General features: G+C 37.8%; 1 protein-coding gene across 5 annotated transcripts in view; it reads left to right on the top strand.

Annotated features, from left to right (window-relative positions):
• The window catches only part of CAMSAP2 (calmodulin regulated spectrin associated protein family member 2), a 123,647-nt gene that overhangs the window by 63,570 nt on the left and 35,946 nt on the right, over positions 1-24,131 (top strand). For all 5 annotated transcript variants that reach the window (XM_055234848.2, XM_055234845.2, XM_055234847.2 and 2 more), the window contains exons 3-4: positions 6,760-6,921; positions 14,933-15,016. In XM_055234848.2, the coding sequence (XP_055090823.1) occupies positions 6,760-6,921; positions 14,933-15,016 (246 nt within the window). The remainder of the gene's footprint in view (positions 1-6,759; positions 6,922-14,932; positions 15,017-24,131) is intronic.

Genomic DNA, 24,131 nt, shown 5'->3' with positions numbered 1-24,131 from the left:
CATTTAAGGTTAATATTGTTATGTATGAATTTTATCCTGTCATTATGATGCTAGCTGGTTATTTTGCCTGTTAGTTGATGCAGTTCCTTCATAGTGTCAATGGTCTTTACAATTTGGTATGTTTTTGCAGTGGCTGGTACTGGTTTTTCCTTTCCATATTTAGTGCTTCCTTCAGGAGCTCTTGTAAGGCAGGCCTGGTGGTGACAAAAATCTCTCAGTATTTGGTTGTCTGTAAAGGATTTTATTTCTCCTTCGCTTATGAAGCTTAGTTTGACTGGATATGAAATTCTGGGTTGAAAATTCTTTTCTTTAAGAAGGTTGAGGCCTGGCACGGTGGCTCACACCTGTAATCACAGCACTTTGGGAAGCTGAGACGGGCGGATCACAGGGTCGAGAGATTGAGACCATCCTGGCCAACATGGTGAAACCCCTTGTCTACTAAAAATACAAAAATTAGCTGGGTGTGGTGGTGTGTGCCTATAGTCCCAGCTACTTGGGAGGCTGAGGCAGGAGAATCTCTTGAACCCGGGAGGTGGAGGTTGCGGTGAGCTGAGATCACGCCACTGCACTCCAGCCTGGTGACAGAGCAAGACTCTTTCTCAAAAAAAAAAAAAAAAAAAAAAAAAGAATGTTGAATATTGGTCCCCACTCTCTTCTGGCTGTAGGGTTTCCACGTAGAGATCTGCTGTTAATCTGATGAGCTCCCCTTTGTGGGTAACCCGACCTTTCGGGTGAATCTGATAATTATGTGTCTTGGGGTTGTACTTCTCGAGGAGTATCTTTGTGGTGGTCTCTGTATTTCGTGAATTTGAATGTTGGCCTGTCTTCCTAGGTTAGGAAGTTCTCCTGGATAATACCCTGAAGAGTGTTTTCCAACTTGGTTCCATTATCCCCATCACTTTCAGGTATACCAATCAAACGTAGGTTTGGTCTTTTCACATAGTTCCATATTTCTTGGAGGCGTTGTTTGTTCCTTTTCATTGTTTTTTCTCTGATCTTGTCTTCATGCTTTATTTTATTAAGTTGATCTTCAATCTCTGATATCCTTTCTAAAATATCTGAAGATTATTAAAGCTTACACCATCTAAATTATATTTAGATGAGTTACCTATAAGCAAAAGCTAGAGTCAGATGGCAGTATCTAAGATGAAATCTTGAGTGTAGGTGGTATCCTTGTTTTCTTTTTCATAATCTCTTTAACTCGTCTTAGTACTTTATTTATTTATTCGTTCTGGGAACCACATTTGAGCTTTGAGAGGCAGGAGGACAGTGCTTGATGTGTTAGCAGCTAGTAACCCCTAGTTTAACTGAGTTGAGGACAGTAGTAATACTATGGTGGCAGTAGCAAGATTTTTATCTCTGCAGCCTTGTAGTACAACTGTCTTGGTTTAAAACTGGATTTTATTTTAACTAAATTCTATTTTAAACCAAGATAGTTCTATATAAGAATGTCTTTGGATTGGAAGCCTTGGTTTTAGTTTATTCTTGAATTGTCAGTATCAGAAGTTTAGAAATAGTAATTCAATGGCAAAGTATTATTACATAATAACAAAAGATTTATTGTGAAATACTGGGGCCAACATGGAGGAATGGCAAGTATACGAGCTTTGACCATAGACAGACCAGGATTTTGAATCCTAGTTGTAACTCTTACTAACTCTGTGACCAAATGTAGATACTCATCCTGAGATTTCCTTATTGATAAAATGACATATCACCTCAGCAGAGTTGCAAGTGGTGTTTTACTTTTATCTCCATGTAAACTAAAGATAAATGAAACTTATGAAAAAGTGTTTATTTAGATAAATGATATGTAAAATATTTTCTAAATTGGAATAACTTTGAAAAACTATAGAGTATAGTAATGAATATGCTGTATGTACCATTTTAGCAGAATAACTAGTACCTCATGTTTGTGATTGATTTAAGTGTTTATTTCCTCTTAAATACCTGTGGGAGCACTTGGGCACAGTAGGCAGTCTAGCCACTTTATTAGTCCAAAAACTAAGTTCATTTTAGGATTTTTTTTTTTTAAGTTCTATGTCTAAATCTGATACAAGAATAGTAAAAGCCATGCAGTAGCAGAACTTTTATCTTAATTTATGAGGCTAAAAATTTCTTATAACACTGAAAAGCTTTCCTTTCTTTAATAGGTTTAACCTTCATTTCTAATACGTAAATGTAATTTATTTTTGCTTAGACTCCACTGGTTGGAGATGATAAAAATATAACCCTTGTAACACAGATAGAGAACCTAATGGTGGCCTTTGGATGATACTTCAGCTCTCACCCAGTAAAGTCCCTGGGATTCCACATTCCCCAAATCCTTTTCTTTTCATTGAAATGCCAAGTGGCCCTCTTGCTTTTTCTTCCATAACCAGTCTTCCTACTGCTGCTCTTAGATGTCATGCTATGCTCTGCCACCTGGTGGTTGCAGTGTACACTGTTGTTTCTGTTGCTGGCGCAGTTGCCTCCTACTACAACACTGAGAGTCAAGGTGCAGAGGTTGGGATTAAGTCTGCAGGTGTGATGTTCAGTGATATGGGCTCTGGAGCCAGATTTCCAAGTTTGAATCCCTGCATCACTGCCTCCTTGCTGTGTAACCTTGGACAGGTCATATAGTTTTCTTATCTGTAAAATAGGTAGAGTGATAGTGCTTACCTCACAGGGTTGTTTTATTAAATTAATACAAATGCTGAGAACATTACATACTGAAAACAGTACATGACAGAAAACAGTAAAATGCCAAAAACGGTATGTGACACTTAACAGTGTTAGTTATTGTTATTATTCTGATCTTCTGAATGCTTTAGGTAAGCAATTAAACGTGTATATTTTATTTGGAGCTATCATAGCTCCAAACTGATTGATTTTAGCCTTGAGTTTATTTTTTGATGTTGATCTTTTCTAAATCCATTATGTATATAGTTTCTGTTATACATAATTTTTAATTATCACTATCATATTGTAAAGTTAAGTAAAAAAAAAAAATCACACTAAAATGTAAGAGTTCTTAAAGTGAGTGAATATCATATGGAAATAACCATAACACAGTAGTGGAATTTTTAGAAATTTGTTTTTTAATTTAGGAAGTTAATCAGTGAAATGAGCTTTGTTCCGAAAATGTATCCCAATTTTCGAAGTAAACTATAGATTTTATTTGTGTTTTTACATACTATAACAAGGTAATTTCTAAGTTTTACTTTTATTCATTTTCCCTTTCTGTTGTGTGTGTGTGTGTGTCTGTGGTATTCAAACATTATTATGGTATGATGTTCTGTTTTTCTTTTTTTTTTTTTTTTGAGACAGAGTCTTGCTCTGTTGCCCAGGCTGGAGTGCAGTGGTGCGATCTGGGCTCACTGCAACCTCCACCTCCCGGGTTCACGCCATTCTCCTGCCTCAGCCTCCCGAGTAGCTGGGACTACAGGCACCCACCACCATGCCTGGCTAATTTTTTTGTATTTTTAGTAGAGACGGGGTTTCACCATGTTAGCCAGGATGGTCTCGATCTCCTGACCTCGTGATCCTCCCGCCTCGGCCTCCCAAAGTGCTGGGATTACAAGCATGAGCCACCGCGCCTGGCCAGATGTTCTGTTTTTCTTGTTTCTGTTCTGTTTCCTTCCTTTTTCATATTTTTATGTATATATAAAAAACAGTATTATAGTGTGGTATTGTTTTTTCCACTCAATTTTATATTGTATGCATTTCCCTTATTGTTAAATAGTTTAATATACCATAAAATTACTCATTTTGGTTGGATATTGTTTTCTTTTTGTTGTATAATATTATAATGGTTATTTTTTATTTATACAGCTTTTTTCTCCTCTCTCATGTGTTTATAGAACAAACTGCCAAAAGGAGTCTTAAGAGTACATGAATGATTTTGTGGCTCTTGAAATATTTTCCCACATTTTAATCCAAAAGTGCCATGTTTTTTAATGCTATTAAACACGAATTTACTAATGCTATTAAACACGAATTTACTTTCACCCATAAAACATTGTCTAGGAACAAAAGTGAAAAAGACAGGATCCCTGCTTTCCAGGGATGGAGTATAACGGAGAGGATACATAATGATGAATGACTAAAGAGAAAGGCTACAATATTCTGAGTGTGAAGGAAGAACTGGGATAGTTGGACAGTAGCAGTGGGGAAAATACTTCTTAGAGGAGATTGAATATGAAAATGTGGTTTTAATTTGAAATAATTATTGATGCTACTTTTTCTTTCTTGCATATTATGTTTGTCATTTCTGAAACATTTTTCTTTGCTTTGCAACAAAATGACTTAACTCCTGCCAACTGCATGATATGGTAACACAGGTTTGGACAGATTGCTTAATTGTCTATACTTTAGTTTCTGCACATATAAAACATAAATGATACTTCATTTAGAGACTTTTGAGGATTATAGAAAAGTCTTTTTTATCTATTATCTCCAGGCTTATTTCAAAAAATATTTGAAATGAAAGAGTTAATATACTAATAAAGTATTTAGCACAGTATATGGCACATAAGTTAGACTTAGTAAGTAGGAGCCACTATTGGTTTTATGATTGCCAGTGTTAAGCATTCTGCTTCTTACAAAGCATCAGCTTTCCTATAAATACTGCTCAGTTTTCTAGAAGCTGGAACTGCCACCTCCTAAATGATCAGAATTCACTTCCTCAACCTCCAGAGTAACCCAGCTGTTGAGTCTTTATAGTAACCAAAAGGCTGGCTTCTTTCCTTTCTTTAGCCCCTGCTAGTTGCCAGGTACCACGTTAGATGTAGGGAATGGGAAGATAACTGAGATAATATCCTACACTGTCTACCTAGAGAAATAGAGTCATATGCAGGTAACTGTGCACATGTCAGAGAAATCAGTGGTTCTCAACTCTGGCTGCTCATTAGCATCACCTGGGGAAGCTGTTTAAAAATACCACTGCTGATGCCGTACTTTAGATAATTTAGAAATTAATGCAAGCAGAAACAATATTCTGTAGGAACCTGTTCTCATTAATAGGTTGAGTGAGTCATTTTGATTGGAAAGAAAACTGGAAAAATCTTCACAATTAGAGTAACATTCTAACCAACGACAAAACTTAGTCTGTATTGTTAGGAGGACAACAAACCAGGGCACAAAAGCTTGAAAACTGAGAGCAGATTGGAGAAGGAAATGGTAGATTATAAGGCTAGACTAACAAACCAGCTAATAAGAAAGAAAGAAACTTTACCTCTCTTAAGGTGTTTAGACTTCATTATGTAGAAAATGAGGTAGACTTTATGAGAGAATGATATGATGCAATCTCTGATTTGGAAAAAACAGCCGCTAGTTTATAACATTGTCAAAAGTAAATTCCAGATGGAATTAAAGTTATGGAAGAAATAGAGAATAATATTTCTATATTTTGGGGTTGGAGAAGACCTTTATAAACATGTTATCAACTCCAAAGCCATAAAGGACAACATTGAGATTAACAGATTTTACCAAGTAAATATTTAAAACTCTACAACAAAAGGTACCCTAAAGTTGAAAGTCTGGAGACAAACTAGGGGAAAGTATTTGCTACCTCAATGACAGAAGGTTAAAAAGACCTAATATATAATGAGCTCTTACAAATCAGTTAAGAATAGGCAAAAGATTTGAGCAGGTAGCTTTCCAAAGAAGAAATACAAATGGTTGCTAAAGCACGTAAAAGGATGCTTATCTTCAGTGATAATCAAGATTGTAAAGTCAAACAAGAGTGGGGTCTTCTAAACTTTCGTGTTGATACAGATTTTTAAAAGTGAATAATATCGAATGTTGTCAAAAATGTGGAGAAACAGGCAGGCTGATAACGTTGGTGGGCGATAAGTTGGTGTAACCTTTCTAGAGAGTAGATTAGTGGTTATCTATCAAAACTTAAATTGTGATTGCCCTTGGACCCAGTAGCCACAACTAAGAATTATCCCTGGAGAAATACAGTGTTGTAACATTGTAACGCCAAACAGTGTAAATGTGTACATATTTGATAGGCATTAAACTTTTTTGTAGGAATATATACCAGACTGAAGAAACTGGTAGAGGGAGGGGCACTTTATATACTGCTGTAATGTTTGGGATTTTTTTTTAGAACTTCCATATAACAGTGTGTGTGTGTGTGTGTGTGTGTGTGTGTGTGTGTGTGTGTGTGTGTGTATCTATCTATCTATCTATGTATCTACTATCTATCTATCTATGCCAAATCTATCTATCTGTGCCAAAGGCTAGAAGTCCTGTTCTGGATGAATTAGATGAGGAAGAAGTTGGAGGCAGGAAAACCAGTTAAAGAATTTTTTGCCTTGTTCAAGTGTGAGAAATGTTTGGGTCTGAATTGGAACTGTGACAATCAGAATGAGGAAGAGGGAAGATCTGAAAGATAGAGAATCTATAAACTTGTACTATGTGGGTGAGAAGAATGAGGAAAGACCATCAAAGATGGTTCTGAAGTTGGTAAGTTATATTGCTGAGTAAGTGACCATGACATTATAAAAAATAGGAAAAACAAGAAAAGAAGCATTTGTGGAGTAGAAGATAATGAGTATCTTAAATATAGATCCTCAATAAGTATTTGAACAATAAATTAGTTTGGGTCAGTTAGCTCATCTTTAGCATGTACAATTTATGCTTTCTTATTAAGGCTGGTCTTCTGTAGTTATTCTGCCGCTTGTTAGGAGATGTCATTAACATTTCAAAATATGTAAAAAGCAATTTCTAAGTATAATTTTTAAACTATTTGTTCTTGTTTTATATTTTCAGAGTGCACATTTGGCCATGATCGATACCCTCATGATGGCTTATACTGTAGAAATGGTCAGTATAGAAAAAGTAATTGCGTGTGCTCAGCAGTATTCAGCTTTTTTTCAAGCCACAGATCTGCCCTATGATATTGAGGACGCTGTCATGTACTGGATAAATAAGGTAGGATTATACTCACTTGAGTAAATTGCATCTCACAGCCAGAAAACATGAAATTCTAAATTATACATTGCCACTTCATTACTCTTTTTGTTTCAAATCAAAATGTAAACTTAAGTTGTAAAATACACTTAAATTTTTTATTGAAAAAGCTTAAAATGATGAAAATAGATTTCTGTATACTCAGCAATATTTATAATTACTCCTTTTTTTTTTTTTTTTTTTTTTTTTTTTTTTTGAGAAGTAGTCTCGCTCTGTCACCCAGGCTGGAGTGAAATGGCACGATCTCAGCTCACTGCAACCTCCGCCCTTCAGGTTCTAGCAATTCTCATGCCTCAGCCTCCCAAGTAGCTGAGATTACAGGCGTTTGCCACCACACCCGGCTAATTTTTGTGTTTTTAGTGGAGACGGGGTTTCGCCACGTTGGCCAGGCTGGTCTGGAACTCCTGGCCTGAAGTGATCTACCCACCTCAGCCTCCCAAAGTGCTGCAGTTACAGGCATGAGCCACCACGCCTGGCCAATATTTATAATTACTCTTAATGATTAATCTAGTTCATACCAGATTATGAAAAAATTCAGAACACTCCTAATAGTGAACTATACACAGTGGTGTTCAGTAAATATTTTTTGAATTCATTTCAAGAATGAAATAATTTTCTTACATTTCCAGTTAGGGGATTCTTAGGTTTGCTTGACCAAGTTGCACAAGATCGTATTGATTGTGGATTCCTCTTCTTGGAAATTTTTATGGAACTGTGATTTGTGCTTTGAAGATGCTTAATTTGTCAGCTTATCACTCCCTTTGCCAATTTGAGTAGTTAATTTGTCTTGATCCACTTTCATTTACAACTGTCAGCCAAGAGAAAATTAAACCTTATCTGAAGACAAGCACTAAACAGATTTAAAAGAAGTTATATCTCCAGGTTTCCTTTCTTGAAAGCTGTCATGAAGCTCATAATAAAAAGCTAAATTTAAAAAACACTATTACAGCTATCTTCATTATCCATAATATCAGTATCATTGTAGAAGGACTGCTTAATACTTTGCCTCTGGAGTTCCTTTATTTCTTCACCTTTAGTAATCTTTCCCCCACTCCTCCTCAGCTGTAGAAAATCACAGTCACATTCTAGACCTATTCATCTTGAGAAACTATGCAACCTTCACATCCCATTACAGACTTCCCATTCTTGAACAGTTGCTCCTATCTTCTTGACTCACTTGCTTTAAATTTTTAAAATGTTCAACCTCATTATGACTTATAAACCATTGAGCCTATTGATTTCTCACAGTCTTATTGGACTTCATATTTGTCCATCTTGAACTTAGATTTTATTTTTTTGAACTTAGATTTTTATAAGTACTCTCAGTTCTTATGTCTCCCCTTCCCTCCCTGTTACTCATTTGGTAACAGCTCAGATGGTTTAGCTTAATTACCCATTTTATTTCTAACCTGTATTTGCAGAGGCAAATATTGCTGGAGAAACTTACACAAGGAAGTTGGTTTCACTTTAAGTTCATAAGCACAAACTTCCACTGCCAGTCCAACAAATGTGTCCCTAAGTTTGCTTTCCCGCGCTTCATGACAACTGTGTTACCCATTTTCCTCTAATTCTTGGACCTTCTGTAACCCTTTCCCTACTACTGTCAGCTAAATTTGCCTTATCTTTTCTTGAGACCAGAGATGGGAAGGCTTTAGGTGGGAATTATCTTCCCTTTATACTAGCAGATCTGTAAACAGTTTTGGATCACCCTCATTGCCTTTCTTTTGTCCTACTGTTAGAATGAAGAATTTCCCCCTTCACATCAAATGTGAGTTCTCCACTACTTGCTCTAGAACTTTCTTCCCTTTTTCGTGGTCATTTGTCCTGTACTTCAGTTCTTACTTTTTAATGTACATAAGAATCACTTGGTGTATTAGTCCATTTTCTTCTTGTAACAGAATACCTGAGCCAGGCGCAGTGGCTCATGCCTGTAATCCCAGCACTTTGGGAGGCCGAGGCAAGTGGGAGGTCAGGAGTTCAAGACCAGCCTGGCCAACATGGCGAAACTCCGTCTCTACTACAAATACAAACATTAGCTGAGCATGGTGGCGGATGCCTGTAATTCCAGCTACTCAGGAGGCTGAGGCAGGAGACTCACTTGAACCTGGGAGGCGGAGGTTGCAGTGAGCTGAGATGCTGCCAGTGCACTCCAGCCTGGGTGACAGGGTGAGACCCTCTCAAAATAATAATAATGATAATAATAATAACAGAATACCTGAAACTGGGTGATTTATAATGAAAAGGAATTTATTTCTTATAGCTATGGAGGCTAAGCAATCCCAGGTGAAGAGGCCACTGGTGAGAGCCTTCCTGCTAAGTGGGGACTCTGTAGAGTCCTGAGGCAGCACAGGGCATCACATGTCTGAGCATGTTAGCTCAGGTCTGTCTTCCCCGTCTTATAAAGCTGCTAGTGATAGCCCGTTGATCCATTGATCTGTGAATTGGGTCTGCTCTCATAACCCAATCACCTCTTAAAGGTCCCACCTTTCAGTACTGCCACAGTGGAGATTAAGTTTCAACATGAATTTCAGAGGGGGGCAAATACTCAAACCATAGAACCTGGGAACGTGTTAAAATGGCTGATCTGAATGAGGAGGTGTCTAGGGTGAAGCAGGAGAGTCTGCATTTCTAACAAGCTCCAGGTGATACTAATGCTGCTGGTTTGGGACCACACTGTTATTTGTTCACTCCCACATTGTCTGACTCTTCCTGCCTATTGGATCATTCTTATAAGAATACAGATTTGGGCCAGGCGTGGTGGCTCACGCCTGTAATCCCAGCACTTTGGGAGGCCTAGGCAGGCGGATCACCTGAGGTCAAGAGTTCAAGACTAGCCTGGCCAATATGGTGAAACCCTGTTCTACTGAAAATATAGTAATTAGCCGGGTTTGGTGGTGGGTGCCTGTAATCCCAGCTACTTGGGAGGCTGAGGCAGGAGAATTGCTTGAACCTGGGAGGTGGAGGTTGCTGTGAGCTGAGATGGTGCCATGGCACTCCAGCCTGGGTGACAGAGTGAGACTCCATCTCAAAAAAAAAAAAAAAAAAAATACAGACCTGGAGGCTGGGTGCGGCGACTCAAATCTCTAATCCCACTACTTTGGGAGGCTGAGGCGGATGGATCATCTCAGGTCAGGAGTCCGAGACCAGCCTGACCAACATGGTGAAACCCTGTCTCTACTAAAAATACAGAAATTAGCTGGGCGTGGTGGTGCGTGCCTGTAGTCCCAGCTACTCAGGAGGCTGAGACAGGAGAACCACTTGAACCTGGGAGGTGGAGATTGCAGTGACTCGACATTGCACCACTGCACACCAGCCTGGGCAACAAAGCAAAACTCCATCTCAAAAAAAAAAACAGACTTGCTCTAGAGTCTTCCATCCTAAGAAACAAAACTTCCCCATCCAAATACAACCCTATTTCTCCATACAACAGACTCTCTCAAGGGTTGTTTGCTATTTCTTTAGCCTGCTCTTATCTCTCTCTCCCATACCCATTCCTACCCTGAAATTGTTCCTGAGTTGGTCAAAAAGGCAAATCCAATCAATATTTTTCTGTCCTTAATTTAAACTCAATCTTTACTTCTAAAGCATGAACCACCTTTTTGAAGTTTCACTGGAAAACCCAAGGTGTTCACCAAGCCCTCCTCTACTTGGTGGGATTTGAACACCAAACTCTGTCTCCCCTGTGGTGGCAGTTTCTTTGGCTTCTCAGCAGTTTTCTCCCTGCACTTCTTAGAATCTTTCCTACACATGCACAGTCCAGGGCTCAGCCAAGAATTGAGGGAAGTTTATATGCAGATTTTGGGCCTCCCCCATTACCCTTCCTAGAATATTCCTCCTCAGTATCCAGCTACTCTAGCAGTGCCAGATTTCCCTCGATTCCTCCTGCCAACCAGACTACAGTTTTCTCCTTGAGTTCTAGTCAGTGCACTGTTGAATTGAGGGTAAGGCCATATAAACATGGATTTCACTCAGTGTGTTTCTTTCTTTCCAGAGTTGAATTATTTCTTGCTTCTACTTGCTCTTGGTTGCTCACCAGTACCTCCAACAGATGCTTTATATATTTTGTCCAGAGTTTATAATTGCTGTCTGCAGGGATTAGTGTGATGCATGCTATTCCACTATTACCAGAACCAGAATTCTAAAAGTATCTTTTTATAGTGCAGCTTGGATCATGCCATTCTTTTGCTCAAAACTCTTCAGTGACTTCACTTTACCCCTAAAATAAAATGTAAAATTTATCATGGCCTGCAAGGTACCACCTAATCTGACCTGTGTACTCCATGCTAGGCTCATGGCCACCATTCCCCTTTCTCACTTCTTTAACTTCGTTCCCGTTATATGCCCTTTCTCACCTTGGAACCATTGAACCTCATGTTTCCTATTCCTGGGCAGCTCAGCTCCCAGCTTTCTGCATGGCTTAGTGCTTCTGCTCTCCATCAGCTTGGGATAGCACTTTTTCCCGACAACCTTATCTAAATGAAGTGCCTCTATCAACCCCTTGTTTTCTATACTCTAACACTCTACTTTTTTTCTTTCATAGCACTTTTCAGACTAGTTACTTTTCTTAATCATTTAATTTTTTAAAATCTGTCTTCCTAACTAGAATAGTCTATGTGAGGATAGGTACAATGAACTTTTTCTTTCTAGTGCCTGTGATGACCTTCTTTCTTCTTTTCAGTTTTAGTATTTAGACTAGCACAGTGTTTGATAAAGACATTATATTTAATAAACACTAAATTAATAAAGAGAAGAGATAGTTTAAGCCATTGAATTAAGCTAGGCACTTTAGAACTTTGGAAATCTACACAGAATTAAGGAGATCACTTAACTAGGAATGTTCAGCACCTTTATGCAGTCATATCCACCTCATTTCATTTTCAAATTAGGTTTAAAACAATTTGATTCAATCTGAACTGCAGCGTATTTTTTCCCTTGTTCCATTCTAGCAGCCCCAGCATTATTTTTTATTCTCGCATTATGACTTCACCCTTGCCTCTGAGATTTAGTATATGTTTTCTCCTTCTGGCTCTTGTTTTGGCTCGTCCTAACTCAGTTGCCTTTTTTCCTGGATAATGCATCCACAAGTATAAAAAAACCTACCAAAGAAAAATGGCAATAACATGGCTAAAATAATTATCAGCATAGTGGCTAAAATGAATTTAAACTTAAAAAAGCAAAATCACAGAAGACAAGATTATATTGAATGATTGAATCATGCAGAGGTACACAAAAATCATGAATATATTAACCTTATATTATTTGGCTCTACCTCTGTTTCAGATCTCATTTTGTGACTTCTTTGGGTTCACTGTGTCATTCTGTTACTTAAACACGCAAGTATTTTTCCTACCACAGGGCTTTTGCTTATGTTTTTCATTCTCTCTCTGGAATGCTCTTTCCTCTACTTTTTCCATAGCCAGCTTGTTCTCTTTAAGATCTCAGCTTAAAGTTACTTCTTAAAGAAATTGTCTTAGTCTGTTTGGGTTGCTATAACAAAATGCCTTAGCCTAGGTAATTTATAAACAGCAGAAATTCATTGCTCATAGTTCTGAAAGCTGGGAATTCCCAGATCAAGGTGCCAGCAGATTCAGTTTTTGGTCAGGACTTGCTCTCTGCTTCAGAATGGCAGCTTCTTCTTGTGTCCTCACGTGGCCGAAACGGCCACTGTGCTCCTTCAACCCCCTTTATAAAGGAACCAACCCCATATGCAAGGGCAGAGCCTCATGACTTAATCATGCCCCAAAAGGCTACACCTCTTAATATTAACACATTGGGGATTAAGTTTCAAATATGAACTCTGGGGGGCAAACATTTAGACGAAAGCGAAGGCCTTGTCTGATATAACCATCTTTTCTAAAATAGGTCTTCCTGCTCCCATTATTTTCTACTCACACTTTAATGTATTTATAGCATTTACAAATGGTTTTTGTTGTTGTTCTATCTCCCCTGCCTCATGAGGACAGGAATCACTTTGGCTTTGTACTCCATTGTATACCTAGCCTCTTAATACAGTATCTGGCACATAACTGGCATTCAGTAGATATCTGTTGAATGTCCAGATAACATGAGTGAATGGTGGTTTAAAATGTTAATTTGTGACCACTTTGCTTTTTGGACAGAATCAGATAAAAACCTCTTTAAAAATGAAGATATTTCCTCAGTGGGGAAAAAAATAAAAACAAGGATATTTCCAAACTGGCATATCAATTACGACTACCTGACAATCAATTAGAAAGTGTTTGTTTTTTAACTTAAAGGGAATGAGGCTGGGTGTGGTGGCTCACGTCTGTAATCCCAACACTTTGGGAGGCTGAGGCAGGTGGATTGCTTGAGTCCAGGAGTTTAAGACCAATCTGGGAAACAAGGTGAAACCTTGTCTCTACCAAAAACAAAACAAAAAACAAAAATTAGCTAGGCATGGTGCTGCACGCTTGTGGTCCCAGCTATTCGAGAGGCCAAGACAGGAAGATTGCTTGAGCCCAGGAGGCAAAAGTTGTAGTAAGTCGAGATCACGCCACTGCACTCCAGCCTGGCTGACAGAGTGAGACTGTGTTTCCAAAAAAAAAAAAAAAGGTTGGTGGGTGGGGAATGAAAATACTACAAAACAAACAAATAGAAAACATTATAAACTTTCCCAGGATTTGGTCCTGTCTTCTTCCCCTCGCCCAATTGGTAAAGAGACCAAAATGCTTAAAGATACATGGGTGTTATAAAACTGTTTTGTAACACCATATATTACCATGATAGAAAATATGGGGTTGGGCACGGTGGCTCATGCCTGTAGTCCCAGCAGGTGGGTGGATCACCTGAGGTCAGGAGTTTGAGACCAGCCGGGTCAACATTGTGAAACCCCATCTCTACTAGAAATATTTAAAAAATTAGCTGGGTGTGATGGTGGGCGCCTGTAATCCCAGTTCCTCGGGAGGTTGAGGCTGGAGAATTGCTTGAACCTAGGAGACGGAGGCTGCAGTGAGCTGACACGGTGCCACTGCACTCTAGCCTGGGCGACAGAATGAGACTGTGTCTCAAAAAAAAAAAAAAAAAAAAGAAGATATGAATGATTTTGTCAACATGTCAGACTAAAACTACAACTCTTCCTGTTAGGAACACCTAAACATGCTTGATAAATATAATTAGAAAAGTTTATACTGCAGAGTTGAGTTTAAAGGAAGAAAAGGGAATTCTTAGGTGCCAGAAACAAAGTGGGGACTGAAAGTTTTGGTGGCTAATGGCACTAATATTTTCTACAGTGCCATGATTAATAAATTTGAACTTTTATTGATTGTTGCTAGAGTGACCTTAAAATCATTAACTCAAAACCGAAAATTATCTGAAGTCTTCTCAAGAAATAATTTATGCACCATGTAGACTTTTTTTTTTTTTTTTAACTGTTTTTGGATTATGGACTGCTTGAATAATCTGATGAGAGAGAAATTAAGCTCTCTCCCCAAAAAGTTTTCATATGCAGAAATTTTGCATGTGTTTTAACTGTGGCATTATGACTGCCCTAAACTCCCCCACGATCATGGATATGTCTGAAATCATACCTTAAAAACTTGATTCACAGTGTTATTTATTAATAACAACAACATTAATTTTAGGGAAAATAACTTTCATTTACTAGTTCTAAAATAGATTGTAAAATTTTTATTTGATATTAGTTTGCTTCCTAAGCATTAAAACTGACATTACCGAGTACCTTTTTTCTGTTAGCGCTCCAACCAGTTCCTGACATATAGTGTTTGCTCAACAACTATTTGATAAATTAATGAATTCTAGAATATCAAATAAGTACCCATAAACTATTTTTTTCTGGTTGTGAAGCTGAAATTTTCTTTATTTAAGTGAGACTGATAATTGACATCAGGGCTCTGACTATAGGCACCTTAATGTGTGTTATTTTATTGTTATATTTGAATAGAAATTCAAAAAAAAAGAATACAAATTCAAACTGATATTTTTATATTTTAAGGTAAATGAACATTTGAAAGACATAATGGAACAAGAACAAAAACTGAAAGAACATCACACAGTTGAAGCTCCAGGAGGTCAAAAGGTATTTATTTCAAAAACAAAAAGGTGCCTTTATGAGACTGTATATATGTTCACATATTTGTATTATTTTGGGAAATGTTAGTAGTTGTGTTTATTAAATTATTTTTTAGTGGTGTTAACTGTACCCTAGAAAGCCATACTGTAAACACTAAGTAAATAGAAGTACAAAATGAAGGTTAATTGGATGATGGTGTTTGTAAAAAAATATATTAATGACTAGAACTCAAGTTCTGAGGTTCTTTTGTCAGAAATAACAGTTTGTCTTTCTTTGGTAAAATGTGTAAAACAACAAGGAAACAATTTTAAATGTTCAGGCTTTATAATGACATGTAGCAAGACCAACATTTAAAACAATATTCCCAGAATTTCACTGGGTGCGATGGCTCACGCCTGTAATACCAGCACTTTGGGAGGCCAAGGCAGGCAGATTACGAGGTCAGGAGTTTGAGACCAGCCTGACCAACATGATGAAGCCCCATCTCTACTAAAAATACAAAAATTAGCTGGGCATGGTGGCGTGTACCTGTAATCCCAGCCACTCAGGAGGCTCAGGCAGGAGAATCGCTTTAAACCCAGGAGGCGGAGGTTGCAGTGAGCCAAGATCATGCCACTGCACTCCAGCCTGGGTGACAGAGCAAGACTCCATCTCAAAAAAAAGTATATATATATATAGGGCCAGGCGTGGTGGCTCACACCTGTAATCCCAGCACTTTGGAAGGCCGAGACGGGTGGATTGCCTAAGGTCAGGAGTTCGAGACCAACCTGACCAACATAGTAAAACCCCGTCTCTACTAAAAATACAAAAAATTAGCCAGGCATGGTGGCCGGTGCTTGTAGTCCCAGCTACTCGGGAGGCTGAGGCAGGAGAATCGCTTGAACCTGGGAGGCGGAGGTTGCAGTGAGCCAAGATCGTGCCACTGCACTCCAGCCTGGGCAACAAGAGCAAAACTACGTCTCAAAAAAAAAAAAAAAAAAAAAAAAATATATATATATATATATATATACACACACACACACACACATATATGTATATATATATGTGTGTATATATATAGTTTCCCAGAATTCCAAAATGTACAGTATGGTTGTTCTGTGAAGAAAGAAGAAACATTAACATGGATTTATTCTTTTAAAATTCTCAAACAGACTTTTAGAGTTTTATTCTCTGAAAATTTAGTTGTGTGTTTGTCATATGCTAAGACCAAAAGCATATTTTCTGTGATATACTATATCTTATGTCTTTTAAAATGTATTGTAATTGGAACCCTTTAAACATGTTGTAAAGTATTAGAATTGAGGTATAAGAAATTGTAATAATTTGGGCCAGGCGCAGTGGCTCACGCCTGTAATCCCAGCACTTTGGGAGGCCGAGGCGGGTGGATCACGAGGTCAGGAGATCGAGACCTTCCTGGCTAACACGGTGAAACCCCGTATCTACTAAAAATACAAAAAAAAATTAGCCAGGCATGGTGGCGGACGCCTGTAGTCCTAGCTCTCGGGAGGCTGAGGCAGGAGAATGGCGTGAACCTGGGAGGTGGAGCTTGCAGTGAGCCAAGATCGCGCCTCTGCACTCCAGCCTGGGCGACAGAGCAAGACTCTGTCTCAAAAAAAAAAGAAATTGTAATAATTCAGAAACCTTAATCTCCATTTGGATTAAAGTTTCTTCATTATTACACAGTACTGCTATTATTTTGAGCTTATTCTTATTCCACTAGTCCCTGATCTCTCCATAAAAAGAGAAAGAAGGAAAAAAGGAAGGAAAAGGGAAGCTGTTCTGTCTCATCAACTTCAATAGAAAAATCTTGTGGAGGACCACATACAATTTTGTCTGATTTTGATGTTTTGGGATCACAATGCTTTCCCCCATTTGGTTAACTGACTGGCTCCTGAAAATATGATTTGTGCTTAATCCTTCATCCTAACTCTGTTGAGGTCCTTTCCCCTAAAGGTAGATGAGAATGGACTTATCCTTCTTTCCCATCACCCCAGATTATGTTTCATTTCCCTGCTTCCAGCCAGTTTCTATCCTTGCCTCTTCCCTGTTACGTCCCACAGTCTTTTCTTGTCAGCTTCCTTCTTCTCTTTTTCATATCATAGGAGCTGAAACTTTTGCCTTGGAGATATGTGTAATCCTGCCCCTCAATTTTGCTCCTGGCTTTTATCGGTAATAAGGTTGAGGTGGCATCGTTCTAAATTATAACACTCATGAAATTTCTCTATAGAAATCTTGCGTATTATATATAATGGTTAAATTCTGTAGTATTGCATACCCATTATGAACCAAATGGGGATTTTATATGATGACAGAGGGCCCAATAAACATTTTTTTTTTTTTTTTTTTTGGAGACAGAATCTCACTGTTTTGCCCAGGCCGGAGTGCAGTGGCGCTATCTCAGCTCACTGCAAGCTCCGCCTCCCGGGTTCACGCCATTTTCCTGCCTCAGCCTCCCGAGTAGCTGGGACTACAGGTGCCCGCCACTGCGCCCGGCTAATTTTTTGTATTTTTTTAGTAGAGACGGGGTTTCACCGTGTTAGCCAGGATGGTCTCAATCTCCTGACCTTGTGATCCGCCCGCCTCGGCCTCCCAAAGTGCTGGGATTACAGGCGTGAGCCACCGCGCCCGGCCTAAACATTTTTTTAATGAAAAAAAAATGCCATTTGTATTTCAAACAACCAAATAAAGTGATCTTGAAGAAAAACTGTATGGAATCTAGACACTATTGTATCACATGGCTTTTACTTTTTCACAGCACTTAGCTCCATGCAGTTGCACGTATTAACTGTACAACTAGTATTTGTTGAATGGGTGACTGAGTGAATAAAGAGATGATGGTGCAATTCATTTTTAAATATTTGATTAGTATACATTTTTAGTTTAGCACATACATAGCATTTACCCCTTCATTTTCAAATGAATTTATCCTTTTTCCCCCATTGTTTTTGAAAATTGAATCTTTGTGAAAATAAGGGTTAATTTAACATAATCTTACTGTAGGTTCAGGTGTTGTCATTATGAAGAAACACACTATCACAGAATAAACTAGGGAAAGGAATCTTGCTCTGTTACCTAACAATGGGATTTTTGGCATTTGAACTATGTACTTGGTTTGGCTGGAAATATTATCATTCCATTCTTGGTTTTTTAATTCTGTAAAAGCAAAATTCATGCTCCTTCTTTTACCAATGAGAGAGAAAATGACTTGCTCTTTCTTATCACTATACAGTTGGTAAGAAGTTGCCACTCTTTCCATCTACTTCAGTCAGCTTTTCTAGTGAGGCGTACTCAGGAGCCTAGCCCTGTTGCCTATTGCTTGTCCAGCTATAGACAAAGCCCATGGTATTGAATAATAACATATCTTACCTTTTGTCCTTGCCCAACTACTCTTAACTCAGATGTCCAGTAGAATTTGTTTTATGAAATATCTTTTTATAACCATATTCTTGGTAAAATATATGCACATGTTGAAGGATACTTGTACTATATATTATTAGGGTTGGACTGAAATGAAAGATTTCAAAGGTATTTCTTTAGGGTATTAGATCCTCTGATGATGTATTTCTGATCATTGGATTGGGTGGTGTCCTAAGAGAAAGGCATTTTAAATAGTGTCATGTCCTAGGAAAATGTTTTGTTTAAACAGTTTACTAATGTTATTTTCTCTTTTTTTTTCCTAGTTGCTCATTTTGCTTCTAATACTTCTTTTGATTGTAAATTAGTGTGCCTAATTAAATTTGAATGCCAGAGAAACAACAAATAATTTTTTTATAAGTTGCACAGGTGTCTTGTATTGTGTGAGCATCTTGTATTTATTTGCTAAATCTGGAAGCCGTACTTGAACGATTTCTGAAGTTTATAGCCAAGATGACATTAAGTCCAACATTCATTCTCTTGAAGAGTTTGTATAAAGTACTATGGTAAAATGAGTACTGCGCATAAAGTCAGGCTAGTTCTGCCACTAAATAGCTTCATGACCTTTACAAAGGCACTTGACCTCTCTGGGCCTTGGGTTTTTTTTTTTTATCTGTAAAAATTAAAAGGTTGGATTAAATGGTTTCTAAATTCTGTAATTAAAAAGATGTTCAGTTTTTCCCATCTCAATATGTTAGTAAACATGAGACAAAAACAAAAGGTTGGTGAAAATAGTAAATAGTTATCATAGACTTTTCTATATGTATATTACTAGTAGATTTATGCTAACTGTATGCATGAAATGTCTAGGAGTACTTTCTAGAGGATGTGGCACTTCAACAGGGCCTTAAATTTCATGATACTAGGTCATAAGGAACAATATAAGTAGTGACACTAAGTCACAAGTGAAGGCACATGTGGGAATTACTGAGTGGATGAATTTGGCAGAATCAGTTTTGAAAGAGCTATGAATTCATGAGTTTGTATTCTAATACTAACTATATAGAGAATGAAGTTTAATGTTTCTCAATTTTTTTTTGTTTTTGAGACGGAGTCTTGCTCCGTCACCCAGGCTGGAGGGCAGAGGCATGATCTCGGCTCATTGCAACCTTGGCCTCCTGGGTTCAAGCAATTCTCGTGCCTCAGCCTCCCTAGTAGCTGGGATTACAGGCGTGCACCACCATGCCCAGCTAATTTTTTGTGTATTTTTAGTGGAGGTGGGGTTTCGCCATGTGCTGGTATTGAACTCCCGACTTCAGGTGATCCCCCGGTTTGGCCTCCCAAAGTGCTGGGGTTATAGGTATGAGACACCACCCCAGCCAATGTTTCTCAAAGTATTAAAGATACATGTTTACTTAATGTGGCATTTGCTACTTTTTAAAAAGAAATATTTGTGAGGTATTTTACAAGGGAGTCGGAATTAGGTGAAGGAATTACCTTTGGAGAAAAGACATCCACAGAGCTCTAATTGCTTTTCACTTTAAGGTGTATCTCAATATAGACTACACTTTCCCCCTATGAGAGAGTACGTAAATGCTTATACCTCTTTGCCCGATTACTTCAGCCCTTATGAATTTCTCCCTTGACTAAAATTCCTTAACAATTAAAAACTATAACCCACTTTTTTCTCCTTCAAATGCTGTTTCTTCAGATAGTACTATTTGAGAGAAGGGCTCTGAAGTAAAGTACATTTGGGAAATGCTACCTAGTCTGTGCCCCTTTAAGAATGTTGCAATCCATTTTAGTACATTAAAGGCCCAGTCAAAGAGACTGTCTAGCCATTTCCCAAACATTTTTGATCTTTGAACTGTTTTATGAATGACTTTTACTAGCGTCCCATAGAATTAGTGTTCTTCAGTACACAATGTAGAAAACGGTAATTTGTAACGTATAACTTTGTACTTAAGTTGTCTATTTAATATGTATATAAATATATAAAACATTTAATGTTCAAATATAGCACATCATTCTCAGATACATCATTTAATTTGACTCTTAGATTTACCTTGATTTCATTTATACCATTATTTTAGTTAACAAACTGTGAAGACATAGCCTGTCTAAATTAGATAATTTTTGTTTTGAATCCTACCCTTAAGATTCTGTATTATAATTATAAATCTATCCATATGTAGCCTTCTTCTTCTTTTTTTTTTCTTTTGGAAACAGGGTCTCACTCTGTTGCCCAGGCTGGAATGAAGTAGCGAGATCATGGCTCACTGCAGCCTCAATCTCCTGGGCTCAAGCAATCCTCCCACCTCAGGCTCCCAACTACTTGGGACTACAGGCATGTGCCACCGTGCCCATCTAATTTTTTTACTTTTTGTAGAGTCAGGGTCTCACCATGTTGCCCAGGCTGATCTCAAGCTCCTGAGCTCAAGCAATCCGCCTGCCTTGGCCTCCAAAAGTGCTGGGATTACAGGCCTTTGGCCAATGTGTAGACTTCTGTGGTCAGTGCTAATTCCTTTCTTCTTTTTTTTTTTTTTTAATGTTTTTTATATTAATAGGGATGGGGTTTCGCCATGTTGGCCCATGTTAGCCAGGCTGGTCTCAAACTCTTAGCCTCCAGCGATCCACCCACCTCGGCCTCCCAGAGTGCTGGGATTACAGGCGTAAGCCACCACACGTGGCCATTTCGTTTTTTTATCCCTAATATCAACATACCTTTTCTCTTTCATAATAATTTACTTGCCCTTACAGGAAACACAACAACCTAGAGTATGTCCCTGTTCTATTATTAACTCATGTATTATAGTTAAGAGAACTTGGCATTTTAAACATTTTTTTGAATTCAGAGATGGTACCATGGTTTTAATCTTTACCTAAGAGTATGATAACCATTAGATTTCTCTAACAGTTTTATAAATTGATAGTCTTGTGCATTTGGACACAAGACCCTATAAAGACTTGGATTGGTATAGATCTAATATAACTTTTAAAGAACTTTTATTTTATTTTGAAATAATTACACCCTTACAAAAAGTTACGGGAATAGTAAAAAGAATTCTCAAACTCTGTTCAGATTCATCAGTTTTTCAACAGTTTGCCACATTTCCTTTATCATTCTGTCTCCCTCTCTCTCTCTCTCTCGCTCTACACACACACACACACACACGTAAATTGTTCTACCACATTTCAAAGAAGGTTGCATATATCATGCCCGTTTACCCCTTAATACTTCAATGTATATTTCCTAAGAACAAGGCAATTCATTTCCATAACGACAGTACAGGTAATTTAATGTCAGTATAATACTTTATCATTTATGTTCCCATTTAATCTTTAACTTATTACGTTGTCATATCCCTAGTCTTCTTTAAACTGAAGCAGTTCTTTAGCTTTTCTTCGTGGCCTTGATATTTTTAAAGAATCAGGCTATTTTAATAGAATACTTCTCAATTTGGCTTTTTCTAATATTTCCTCATTATTAGATGAAAGTTGTGCTTTTCGGGCTGGAATGCTTTGTAAATTGTGTCCTTATCACAATGTAATATCCAGAGGCATATGATATCCATTTACCCCTGCTAGATAATGTTCATTTTGATCAGTTGGTTAAGATATTCTCTGGTTTCTTGACTACAGGGTTACATTAGTCCTCTTTTATCCTCAGAGGATATGTTCCGAGACCCCCAGTGCATACCTGAAACCTCGGATAGTACTGTATCTACACTTTGTTTTTTCCTATACAGTAATGGGCAGGTAGCATATACAGCATGGAATGCTGTACAGAGGTATGATTCCCTTCCCAGACTGGATGGAATAGGGCAGCATGTGGTTTCATCACACTACTCAGAACAGCATGCAATTTAAAACTTACGAGTTGTTTATTTCTGGAATTTTGCATTCATTTTCAGACAGTGACTGTGAATAACTGCAGATACAAAACTATGGGTAAGGGGGGGACAGCTATATTATGTTTCCGTTTGTAATAGGTAATTTGAGAGGAGTTACTCTACCACTGTAAATAGCCTGTCTTTCTTGAAAGCTTCCTCTCATCCTAGATTTAGCATTCACTGAATATACGTACCTGAATTAATTTTACTATGATAGTCACAAATTTGTAATTTTCTAACCCCTTCATTTATTCCATATTTATTAGTTAGCATTCTGTTATAAGCAAGTTTTTCTTCTTCCACCCATCTACCTGTCTACATAACATTTCTCTACTATCTGAATGAGCTAATGGATATATAATGGGTTATAATCAGTTTTGTCCTTATGCATTTACTTTTAAAATTATTACATAATTATTTTAGATTTACAGGAAAGTTTCAAAGATAGTACAGCTTCACCCAGTTTTCTCTAATGTTAACATCTTACATAATTGGAGCCCATTTGTGAACAGTAAGAAAGTAACATTGGTACGTTATTATTGAGTACACTACAGACTTTATTTAGATTCTGCCAGTTTTCCACTGATGTCCTTTTTAAATATTTGTCAGGTGTTTTGTAGTGTTCTTCAATTTGGGTTTGTCTGATGTTTCTCATGGTTAGGCTGGAGTTACAGGTTTTTTGAGAAGACTACCAGAGAGGTCATATATCATATCATATATTGTATCACGGGGTACATGATAAGAACATGATTTATCACTAGTGATATTAACCATGATCCCTTGGTTAAGGTAGTGTTTGTCAGGTTTCTCCATTATAAATTTACTGGTTTTCCCTTCTTATTTTTGGAAGTGGATCACCAACTCCATCCTACACTCCAAAGGAGGGAAATTAAGCTCACTCCCTGAAAGGGAGAATACTTGCATATACTATTGGGGATTCTTCTGTAAGGAAGATTTGTGTCCTCTTCCCCATTTATTTTTTATATTCAATCATTTATTTATATCAGTATGGACTCATGTATACTTAATATTTTATGCTTTGGGTTACAATCTAATACTGCATTGTTTATTTTGTTGCTCAAAATTTTACAGCATCAGCCACTGAGAGCTTTTTGGAGTTGGCTTTGGTATCTCTTGGATATGCCCCAGTCCTTTTGTTTTTTTTTTGAGCACTTCCTTACTTTCTGGCACTACAGAATGCTCCAGGCTCATCTGGTTCTTTCCTTGACCTAAAATTAGCTATTTATTTTGATGCTCAAATGGTCTTAGATTTGGCCAACGGGAGTCCCTTCAGACTGACTCCTGTGCTTTTGATATGCCCCCATTCATCCATCTTTTTTTTTTTTTTGCCCCTCCTTACTTAATTTCTGGCTCAACAAGATGTTTCAGATTCATTTTGTAGTTTCCTTGCCATAATCCTAAAATCAGCCATTTCTTCAATAAGTCTTAATTCTTTTTTATGGAAAACAGTATTTAGCAACTGTAAAATCTGGGCACTAAGTGGCTCATTGCTACAGGAATATCATTACTTCTAGGCCCTATTTCAGTAGAGTTCAGAAATAAAATTTTAAAAATACACAAACATGAGTTCATATATAAACCTCCAATTCCAATCAAACTCCACAGAGTTCTTTCTGGCTTCCCCTATTCCACGCGGGACTTCCCCTTCCACAGTGAGAACTCAGGCTTCCAACAGCATTAATATATTTTACTTATTTGCTTAATCCTACAATACATATACAATAGTTTCAGAATTGCTATACTCATACCAATATGAAAAATAAATCTACTGGCCAGGCATGGTGGCTCAAGCCTATAATCCCCACACTTTGGGAGGCCGAGGCGGGTGGATCACTTGAGGTCCGAAGTTCGAG

This window comes from Symphalangus syndactylus, chromosome 19, assembly GCF_028878055.3.
Source record: "Symphalangus syndactylus isolate Jambi chromosome 19, NHGRI_mSymSyn1-v2.1_pri, whole genome shotgun sequence".
Taxonomy (NCBI): Eukaryota; Metazoa; Chordata; class Mammalia; order Primates; family Hylobatidae; genus Symphalangus; species Symphalangus syndactylus.
The sequence above is the reverse complement of the archived record's forward strand: the minus strand, read 5'-3'. Positions and strand labels throughout refer to the sequence as shown.